This window comes from Palaemon carinicauda, chromosome 5 (genome assembly GCF_036898095.1).
Source record: "Palaemon carinicauda isolate YSFRI2023 chromosome 5, ASM3689809v2, whole genome shotgun sequence".
NCBI classification, from domain to species: Eukaryota; Metazoa; Arthropoda; class Malacostraca; order Decapoda; family Palaemonidae; genus Palaemon; species Palaemon carinicauda.
In genome coordinates, this window is record NC_090729.1 from 187,887,002 (window position 1) to 187,898,580 (window position 11,579).

General features: G+C 39.8%; 1 protein-coding gene across 2 annotated transcripts in view; it reads left to right on the forward strand.

Annotated features, from left to right (window-relative positions):
- LOC137641676 (transient receptor potential cation channel protein painless-like) overlaps window positions 1-7,110 on the forward strand; it is a 16,321-nt gene extending 9,211 nt beyond the window's left edge. Inside the window, exons 1-3 of one of the 2 annotated variants that reach the window (XM_068374457.1) lie at window positions 596-743; window positions 2,389-2,531; window positions 3,864-7,110. In XM_068374457.1, the coding sequence (XP_068230558.1) occupies window positions 2,508-2,531; window positions 3,864-6,131 (2,292 nt within the window). In that variant the 5' untranslated portion in view covers window positions 596-743; window positions 2,389-2,507 and the 3' untranslated portion in view covers window positions 6,132-7,110. Of the gene's footprint in view, window positions 1-595; window positions 744-2,388; window positions 2,532-3,863 lie in introns of those variants that run through there. The other variant, XM_068374456.1, reaches the window with a different exon arrangement.
- The last annotated feature ends 4,469 nt before the right edge of the window (window positions 7,111-11,579 follow it).

Genomic DNA, 11,579 nt, shown 5'->3' on the forward strand with positions numbered 1-11,579 from the left:
AGTAGAAAACATTGACTGAGAGGATGCCCAGTGTAGAAAACATTGACTGAGAGGATGGTTATTGTAGAAAACATTGACTGAGAGGATGGTTATTGTAGAAAACATTGACTGAGAGTATGGTCATAGTAGAAAACATTGACTGAGAGGATGGTCATTGTAGAAAATATTGATTGAGAAGATGGTCATTGTGGAAAGCATTAACAAAAAGGATGGTCAGTGTAGAAAACATTGACTGAAAGTATGATCATTGCAGAAAACATTGACTGAGAGGATGGTCATTGTAGAAAACATTGACTGAGAGTTTGGTCATTGTAGAAAACATAGACTGCAAGAAAGGTAATTGTGGAAAGCATTAACAAAAAGGGTGGTCATTGTAGAAAACATAGACAGAGAGAATGGCTATTGTAGAAAACATTGACTGAGAAGAGGGTCATTGTGGGAAGCTTTAACAAAAAGGATGGTCAATGTAGAAAACATAGGCTGCAAAAAAGGATAATTGTGGAAAGCATTAACAAAAAGGGTGGTCATTGCAGAAAACATTGACTGAGAGAATGGTCATTGTAGAAAACATTGACTGAGAAGAGGGTCATTGTGGAAAGCATTAACAAAAAGGATGGTCCCTGTATAAAGCATTGACTGAGGGATCAGTTATTCTGGAAAACATTTACAGTGAACTTATCCTGCGCATGAACTGTACCAGGTTGTAAGCAGGTGACTCTCTACATCATGCTACGTTTCAGAAGGTAATTTTGTTAAACTACTTGAATCTTTAAGAATGATTATCTATCCATTTACATTCGATATAAGTTTATTTAGAAAGGTAGACAAATTAGAGGACTAGTTGCTCTTTCTAAGCTTGCCAAAACCCCTTTTTCTTAGAGAGGTTTGTAGCTAATTGATAAACTATCATTTCTGGTCTGTGGTAAGGTATTTTCTGAAGCCTTTCTAATGCATTAACTAATATTTCTTAATTGTTCTTGACTTTATGCATATTTATAGCTATTTAAGTAGAGGGTCGATTGTACTGTATTTTCTTTCTAATTGGGCCGTAACATAAGTAGCATTTTGATAAGGCAGAATGACTAATAAATGGATTTTGAGCAAAGCGAAAAATCTATTTTTGGGTGAGATGGCATGTCGTCCTGATGGAAGGTTCCTTCAGTAGCTTCCTTTGGGTATATATGGCCATATATACCCAAAGGAAGCTACTGAAGGAACCTTCCATCAGGACGACATGGCTTGAGCCCCAAAAAATTAGTTTGTGGATGGTTATCCCCTGACAATAAAACATAAAAAACTATATCATACTTAGTACATCACCATCCATTGTATAATTAGGCATTTTATTTGATATTCCAATTGACATTGGTTCACTGCAATCTCTTTAGCCTGAAACTCTTTTATGTTCTGATGGTCATCAATGATATTACTCCAAGGTTTGGAAGTAATAATTTCTTTGCCCTACTTCAATAAGGTATAAAAGTTATACATAATACTTTAATGTATACTAGACAATCCCTTTCCATTCCCTATTCTGCCTTTTCAACATTAACTCAGTGTGGTTTACTTCAATGGCAGATATGTGCATGAGTATGTGCCACGAAGGTGAAGGTTATGTTGTCAAAGGAATCTTATTTCTTGGTTCTTAAGGAAGTAGTACATGAAGACTACTTTGATATATTCTTAACTCGACAGAATCATGGGAATTGGGGGTGTGTAAAAGGGAACATAATTATAATTGTAATCTTCAAACAGGGAGGTGCTTGTGAAAGATCCACTTGCTAAAGGTTGTCCATCACAATATTACACAGGTCTTTGGTGTTTAGGTCATAACATACCTGGGCATACCTCCAACTAGGATGTTAGTTAGGAGGCCTCATCTTCCATTAGAGTTTTTCTAAGTACTGTACTTACGAAACCCTTTCCCTTGAAAATAAGTTTTCAAAATTCGTAGTCTATAGTCAATTTCTTTTAGCGATGCAGATTTGCACCGACTCGCAGCGGTGCCCTTTTAGCTCAGAAAAGTTTCCTGATCGCTGATTGGTTGGACGAGATAATTCTAACCAATCAGCGATCAGGAAACTTTTCCGAGCTAAAAGGGCACCGCTGTGAGTCGGTGCAAATCTGCCTCGATCAAATAAATTATCTATTGTTTATAGATAATTTACAAAAAGGGTTGGCTTATTCACAATTCTTTACTACCAGACTAACATCACTTTTAGAGTAGTATTGCATGTACTCTTCTAGACCAACTATCATTCTATGCAAATTCCACTAAAATAGGTACGTAACATATATGTACAGCGTAATAAATGTCGGGTTTTTAATTACAAAGTTGCCAATTTACTTATACCTGTTTTGATTACAGCTACTGTATTCTTCCCATAGGTGACCCAAAGGCTTTACAGTTTGCAACAAGTCACTTATCGAGCGCTGATTTAGACCGCTGTTACAAATACAATGCGGACGACTTCTTCAGTATCTCCGCGTCAAGTCTACCCAAAGATATGCAGGATGATTTGCTTCATAAGGTAATGAATATTTTCCTTTTTTCTACTTATCTCTATACTGATACCTTATAACTGGTAGTTTTATGTTTGTTTCGAACTTTTTATTAAATTTTGTATATGAATCAATATGCCTTTGAGTTTTCTGTAGAGTAAACTATTTATTCTAGATAACTTAGTGAATATATCATCAATTTTATCAATACACTTACCAGTTTATTCACTTTCAATAAAATCATCCAATTGTTTTTAATAAAGAAAAAAATAGATTTTTTTTTCAATATTTCTGATAGTTATAATATGCATGTTCTGCGCTTAAAGATTAGGTCATTCAGGGTATCTGGTTTAAAGTTTTTCTGGACAAATTTTAAAATGACACAAGGCAAGGCGGTACCATTTCATTACGTAATGTTCAAATAGCTATTTACCTTTAATTCTGATTGGAGACCAAAAGTCAAAACTATATACTTCTTCACAAGTTGGAAAATAGTAATCTCGTAAATATTGTACAGTATATGACTGGTGCTTTTAACTCCATATACATTCTGTGGAAAAGCAATACTCATTGACAAAAGTTCAGTAAAACTTCAATAATATTACTATAATAACATGGAAATAATTATCTTTATATAGTTGTTTGGTTCCAGTAAAATATTCAAAATTTACGTTGATATATAATGACTTAACGAAGGTACTAAAACTGTGGTCTATTTTTATCCAAATCCAACATCATTCATATTCTCATAACTTATTACTTCAATGGGTACGATGGAATAAACTGGTCTTTTGACTTATTCTATGAGTTTTCCTTTGAATTCAGAGACTGTTGTTGAACAACTGAATGAAATTGAGGTATCTATGTATAACTTTTGTATTTATTGTTATACAAAACTATATTTACTGTATATAGCCATGCGCATCAGTAATATACCAAAGTACAGGAAGTCCACAACTTACAAAATTAATAGGTTGCAAGGAACTCTTTGTGAATAAAATTTTTTAAAATTTTGGCCTTCGGTATGCTTCACCTTACTCACTTTCCTACGTTTTTCAGCTGCAAAGGTCAACAAATGGTCTCATTTCATATTGCAAATGTCATCATGCTTAGTGCATTGAGTGAAATAATATTGTGTTATTAGAGTATTTCATTGAGCTTTTTATACAGTATCTGAAATTGGCTACCTTCCAGCCTTGCAGAAAGAATATCCATAATAAATAACTTTAGGTTTCTATTAGTTAGGGACAAATACAAATTATGTACGAATTTGTCTTATTTTAGTTGAATTTTTACAATACTTATAAATCTATATAAACAGAGCAGATAGAGTATTACATCATCATTATTTTTCCTTTCAGAGAATCACAAAGATTTCTCCTCTTCACTATGTGGCGATGCTAGGAAATAAAAAATGCCTTGAAATTCTATTGGAAGCTGGTGCCAACCCCAACATCAAAAACAGTTATGGTCAAACGCCACTACATATATTACCAAGAGGCTGGGCAAGGAATCCGGACAAGGATTTTGAGGGCTGTTTTGAAGCCTTAATGTCTTACAAAAACACTGACCCAAACCGACTTGATCTCTCTAACTCTACACCATATTCAGAAGCTAAAAAGTATCAGTGGACCTTCATGATGAATCAATTAGAGACATCTGAGCCGGATAGTTTATCGGACAAAAGAACTTCCTTGATGAACTGTGATAGATTAACTGTTTTAGCTGATGCATTGCTAAAAGAACTATTAAATGAAGACCTTGAGGAGTTTAAGATTACACTAGATGCTATAAAAGCATCCATTACCAATAAAGTAAGAGTTGTAGATGAAAGCCATGGTAGCTATACTCTGCTACAGTATGCTAGCAAGCGTGGATTGACAGGGTTCGTAGACGAATTGCTAAAATATGGTGCATCCCCAACGAAAAAGGACAATATCAACATCCTTTCGGCAGTCTTTTTGGCAACAAAACATGGCCATCATAAGATTCTCAGGAAGCTTGTATATAGCATGACCAAAGAGGACCTGGAAAGCGGTTCTTTACGAATGACCAACGAAGACCAAGAAACTCCTTTGCACATGGCAGTCATCTGTTACAACTCCCAAAAAAGTGATGAAGTAAACTACTACCAGTGTCTTCAGATCCTTCTTGAATATAAGAGGTTCATGAATCTTGATGCACAGAATGACGATGGCAACACAGCTTTGCATTACTCTGCTCTTTGTCGAGACCTCCGTGCATTCTGCGATCTTCTCAACAGTGGAGCGGACTTTAACATTAGAAATATTGTTGGCTCAAGCCCGTTGCATTATATAAAAAAGGAAGGTATGTTACAAGTATTAGATAATTTCATTAAAATTAATACAAATGAAAAAATAATTGATAAAAATTTTTGGATTTCTCTTGACTATGGAATAATGAACAGAAAAAAAGACATATCACTAACAGCGTGTAATAGTTCAACAGTAGCAACTGAAATGGATTTTCTCCGCTTAGTATCTGAGATATTTGAAGATTCAGACATCCTTTACCATCCCCTTCTTGACGTATTCATGAATATCAAATGGCAGAATATCAGAAGATATTTCTATGTCAATTTTGTAATTCATTTTGTTTTTATCGTATTAATCATAGCTTACATAGTAGCTTTTCATTGGCCTCAGAATACCAACAACAGTACTAAAGCAGTGGACTACACTGGAGTCAAAAGCTTATATGAAGACAATAGTCTAACTTCACGCAAAGTGTTTGTTGCCGTTTTGCTGTTGGTTCTTTTCCTGTGGCAAATTGTTCAGCTCCTCATTATGAATTCATGGAAGATTTACCTGCAAAATGTAAAGCGAATGAGTGAGATCGTCACAATAATCTTGACTATTGTTCTCCTTTTTGTTCCCTGTGCCGAAGGTATAAAAATGGGTGTGGCAGCTTGGGTGGTTGTGCTTACGTCGTTGGAGTTCATTTTACAATTGGGCCAACTCCCATTGTTTTCAGTCTATATAACTATGTTTAATACAATAGCATGGAATTTTTTCAAATTCCTTTCCCTCTTTGCAAGCGTGTTGTTTGCCTTCAGTTTCAGTTTTTACATTCTTTTGTACTCTTTCACTGGAACATTTTCTTCTTTCTTTGCATCCCTCCTTAAGATAGTCATCATGACAACAGGAGAGCTCGAATACGGTGACCTGCCGATTTCCGATTCGGCTTCCCCGGAAGCGTCTAAGGTACTGCTGGCCCTCTTTATCTTTCTGGTTTTGCTAGTTCTGATGAATCTCCTCAACGGCCTCGCCATCAGCGACATCCAAGACATCCAAAGGAGAGCTGAAATAATCAGCCGTATCAATCTCATTGAGAGGATCGATCAACTTGAAAAGGCATTTTACTGTAAAAATACCCGGAACCCAGTTAAGAAAATTCTTGACATGCTCTTCAATTTTACAAGGACCTTTAGACACTGCCTCCCAAAATATAAACTCATGATATACATCAGTAGAAACCCAATTGAATACTCAAATAGTAAGACACATGGCAATTTTGTTTGCCATTGTCATTCCTACACAGTTCAAGAGAAGAACTTAGAATTACTGAAGAGGATTGCAATGGACAAGAAAGAGAAACTGTCCACTTAAAAATGCCGTAAATACAAAATGTGAAAGTAGTACATCTCGTGTGGTACACTGCAGGTATTACAAATGGGTCTTTGCAGTGGCCCTTAAACCTTAAAGGCATCAACTTTACTCTCATTCCTGCCCCCTTCCATCATCTTGCTGCCAAACCCAAATTAAACCAAGTATTTTTTCTTATGAACACAGTATGCAAGGGCTCAAATGGAAGAGACTCAACACCTTAGATCTGACAAAACATGATACATTTATAGCTTTATCTTGAATTATTTGAAGATCATATACATGTTTGCTGCCATAGCAATACACTGATATGATTTTGTAATTCAAAAACTCTAAAACATTCTCATTGTAAATTAGTATCATTGTGATGAAATATAGTTATCATAATTATTAAAAAATTAGCTTAACTAGGCCATGGAATTAACAATCTTGAAATCTCATAAGGCTGGCTAGAAGAGTTTGCCTATAACTAAACACTGAATTGGACTATGCTCATCATACCCCCATGCAGTACTCGAAATAAATCGATAATCATCCAGCAGCATTCATGAAAAAGCTTTGCCCTTTTCATTTCACTTCAGTTAATCCGTGGGAGCTATGAAGAATTTTCTAGGCAGCTAACAACTACAGCACAAAGATTTCTAAAGTACTGTAGACAGAAACACAATAGCATTCTAATACCATAAGTATAACACAATAAAAATATTTATTACAGAAATAAAAAAAAAAAATTCAATTTGCATAAATAAACCATTGTCTTGCATAATCTGATCATGTTAGTTAGGTTACCACTGAACAGACTTATATTCTTTACGATAACTCTTCTTCTAATGGAAGAATCAGTTCCCTCAGTTATCAAGAATAGTTGTCTGGTTGTTTTCACTACCCAAGTTTCCTGGTTGTTATACTAACCTTAGTTGTACTTTATGAAATATGAACATAAAATTAAAAACGACCTAAATAGCAAAAATAATGAAGCTGAAAACATGTTATTTTGATTATAAAATAAATTTTTGAATATACTTACCCGGTGATTATATAGCTGCAACTCTGTTGCTCGACAGAAAACTCTAAGGTAAAACTCGCCAGCGATCGCTACACAGGTTGCGGGTGTGCCCAACAGCGCCATCTGTCGACCAGATACCCAGTTCTCAGTGTAAACAAAGACTCAATTTTCTCCTCGTCCCACTGCGTCTCTATTGGGGAGGAAGGGAGGGTCATTTAATTATAATCACCGGGTAAGTATATTCAAAAATTTATTTTATAATCAAAATAACATTTTTCAATATTTAACTTAGCCAGTGATTATATAGCTGATTCACACCCAGGGGGGTGGGTAGAGACCAGCAATATAAGTTTACACTTTTATGAGCTAAGAGTTTTATTTCATTTTAGAAGTTATCAAAATAACAAAAACAAAATAAATAGGTACCTGGTAAGGAAGTCGACTTGAACAATTACTCTGCCTTTTTAAGTACGTCTTCCTTACGGAGCCTCGCGATCCTCTTAGGATGCTGATCGACTCCTAGGATCTGAAGTATCAAGGGTTGCAACCCATACAACAGGACCTCATCAAAACCCCTAATCTAGGCGCTCTCAAGAAATGACTTTGACCACCCACCAAATCAACCAGGATGCGAAAGGCTTCTTAGCCTTCCGGACAACCCAAAAAACAACAATAAAAACATTTCAAGAGAAAGATTAAAAGGTTATGGAATTAGGGAATTGTAGTGGTTGAGCCCTCACCCACTACTGCACTCGCTGCTACGAATGGTCCCAGTGTGTAGCAGTCCTCGTAAAGAGACTGGACATCCTTAAGATAAAAAGACGCGAACACTGACTTGCTTCTCCAATAGGTTGCGTCCATTATACTTCGCAGAGATCTATTTTGTTTAAAGGCCACGGAAGTTGCGACAGCTCTAACTTCGTGTGTCCTTACCTTCAGCAATGCTTGGTCTTCCTCACTCAGATGGGAATGAGCTTCTCGTATTAACAGTCTGATAAAATAGGATAAAGCATTCTTTGACATAGGCAAAGATGGTTTCTTAACTGAACACCATAAAGCTTCAGAAAGGCCTCGTAAAGGTTTAGTTCGTTTTAAATAGAACTTAAGAGCTCTCACAGGGCATAAGACTCTTTCTAGTTCATTGCCTACCATATTCGATAAGCTGGGAATATCGAACGATTTCGGCCAAGGTCGAGAAGGCAGCTCGTTTTTGGCTAGAAAACCAAGTTGTAGTGAACATGTAGCCTTTTCTGACGAAAATCCGATGTTCTTGCTGAAGGCATGAATCTCACTGACTCTTTTAGCTGTGGCTAAGCATACCAGGAAAAGAGTCTTTAAGGTGAGATCTTTCAGGGAGGCTGATTGTAGCGGCTCGAACCTGTCTGACATGAGGAATCTTAGTACCATGTCTAAATTCCAACCAGTCGTAACCAAACGACGCTCCTTCGTGGTCTCAAAAGACTTAAGGAGGTCCTGTAGATCTTTATTGTTGGAAAGATCTAAGCCTCTGTGACGGAAGACTGATGCCAACATGCTTCTGTAACCCTTGATAGTGGGAGCTGAAAGTGATCGTTCTTTCCTCAGGTATAAGAGGAAGTCAGCTATTTGAGTTACAGAGGTACTGGTCGAGGATACAGATACTGACTTGCACCAGTTTCGGAAGACTTCCCACTTCGATTGGTAGACTCTAAGGGTGGATGTTCTCCTTGCTCTAGCAATCGCCCTGGCTGCCTCCTTCGAAAAGCCTCTAGCTCTCGAGAGTCTTTCGATAGTCTGAAGGCAGTCAGACGAAGAGCGTGGAGGCTTTGGTGTACCTTCTTTACGTGTGGCTGACGTAGAAGGTCCACCCTTAGAGGAAGAGTTCTGGGAACGTCTACTAGCCATCGAAGTACCTCGGTGAACCATTCTCTCGCGGGCCAGAGGGGAGCAACTAGCGTCAACCTTGTCCCTTCGTGAGAGGCGAACTTCTGCAGTACCTTGTTGACAATCTTGAACGGTGGGAATGCGTATAGATCTAGATGTGACCAATCTAGGAGAAAGGCATCTATATGAATTGCTGCTGGGTCCGGGATTGGTGAGCAATATATTGGGAGCCTCTTGGTCATCGAGGTTGCAAAGAGATCTATGGTTGGTTGGCCCCAAGTGGCCCAAAGTCTCTTGCATACATCCTTGTGGAGGGTCCATTCTGTTGGAATTACTTGCCCCTTCCGACTGAGACAATCTGCCATGACATTCAAGTTGCCTTGGATGAACCTCGTTACTAGCGATATGTTTTGACCTTTTGACCAGATGAGCAGGTCCCTTGCGATCTCATACAACGTCAGTGAGTGGGTCCCTCCTTGCTTGGAGATGTACGCCAAAGCAGTGGTGTTGTCCGAGTTCACCTCCACCACTTTGCCTTGAAGGAGAGACCTGAAGCTTTTCAAGGCCAGATGTACTGCCAGTAGCTCCTTGCAGTTGATATGCATTGTCCTTTGACTCGAGTCCCATATTCCCGAACATTCCCGACCGTCTAATGTCGCGCCCCAGCCTACGTCCGATGCGTCCGAGAAGAGAACGTGGTTGGGAGTCTGAACAGCCAGGGGAAGACCCTCTCTTAGGCTGATACTGTCCTTCCACCAAGTCAGGCAAGACTTCACCTTCTCGGAAATGGGGATCGAGACCGCTTCTAGCGTCTTGTCCTTTTTCCAATGAAATGCTAGGTGGTATTGAAGAGGACGGAGGTGTAGTCTTCCTAATGACACGAACTGTTCCAGGGATGATAGCGTCCCTATCAGACTCATCCACTTCCTGACTGAACATTGTTCCTTCTTCAGCATGTTCTGGATGCATAACTGGGCTTGGCTTGTTCTGGGGGCCGACGGAAAAGCCCGAAAAGCTAGACTGTGAATCTCCATCCCTAAATACACGATAGTTTGGGATGGGACCAGTTGTGACTTTTCCATATTGACAAGGAGACCCAATTCCTTGGTCAGATCTAGAGTCCACTTTAGATCCTTCAGACAGCGACGACTGGAAGAAGCTCTGAGAAGCCAGTCGTCCAAATAGAGGGAGGCTCGGATGTCCGCTAAATGAAGGAATTTGGCTACATTCCTCATCAGCCTCGTAAACACAAGAGGAGCTGTGCTTAGGCCAAAGCACAGGGCTTGAAACTGGAAGACAACCTTTTCGAAAACGAATCTCAGAAAAGGTTGGGAGTCCGGGTGGATGGGGACGTGGAAGTAGGCGTCCCTTAGGTCTAAAGAGACCATCCAGTCTTCCCTTCTGACCGCTGCTAAGACTGACTTCGTGGTCTCCATGGAGAACGTCTGCTTTGTGACAAAGACATTCAGAGCACTGACGTCTAGCACCGGCCTCCACCCTCCTGTCTTCTTTGACACCAAGAAGAGTCGGTTGTAGAATCCCGGAGATTGAAGGTCCGAGACTCTGACCACTGCTCCCTTCTCTAGTAAAAGAGACACTTCCCGTTTCAAGGCTCGTCTCTTGTCTTCCTCTCTGTACCTGGGAGAGAGATCGATGGGGGACGTTGCTAGAGGGGGTTTCCGTACAAAAGGGATCTTGTACCCCTCTCTGAGCAACTTCACAGATTGCGCATCTGCGCCTCTCTTTTCCCAGGTCTGCCAGAAGTTCTTGAGTCTGGCTCCCACTGCTGTCTGAAGAAGCTGGCAGTCAGACTTTGCCCTTAAAGGACTTGGTTCCTTTCTTCTTTCCTCGTTTCCCTTCAGCACGAGCACCTCCTCTGCTGGAGGCTCTGCCACGAAAGGGCGGAATAAAACGGGACGCTGGAGTGTCCATCCTTGGTCTAGCTGACAAGGTAGGCAAAGGGGTGGCTTTGCGAGCGGAGGACGCAACAAGATCGTGAGTGTCCTTCTGTATCAAAGAAGCGGCAATTTCCTTAATCAGGTCTTCTGGAAAAAGGCACTTGGAAAGAGGAGCAAACAGAAGTTCGGATCTCTGGCATGGTGTAACTGCAGCTGAAAGGAATGAGCATAGGTTTTCACGCTTCTTAAGGACTCCGGACACAAATGATGCAGCAAGCTCGTTAGACCCATCACGTACGGCCTTGTCCATGCAGGACATAATGAGCAAGGAAGTCTCCTTCTCTGTCGGAGAGATCTTTCTGCTTAGAGCTCCTAGACACCAGTCTAAGAAGTTAAAAACTTCGAAGGCTCTAAAGATACCTTTCAAAAGGTGGTCCAGGTCCGAAGATGACCAACATATCTTTGAGCGTCTCATGGCAAGGCGGCGGGGAGAGTCTACAAGACTTGAGAAGTCGCCCTGGGCAGAGGCAGGAACTCCCAAGCCGAGAACTTCTCCTGTGGCATACCAGACGCTCGATCTAGAAGAGAGTCTAGCAGGGGGAAACGTAAAAGCTGTCTTCCCTAAACTCTTCTTGGACTGCAGCCATTCTCCTATCACCCGCAAAGCTCTCTTGGACGAGCGTG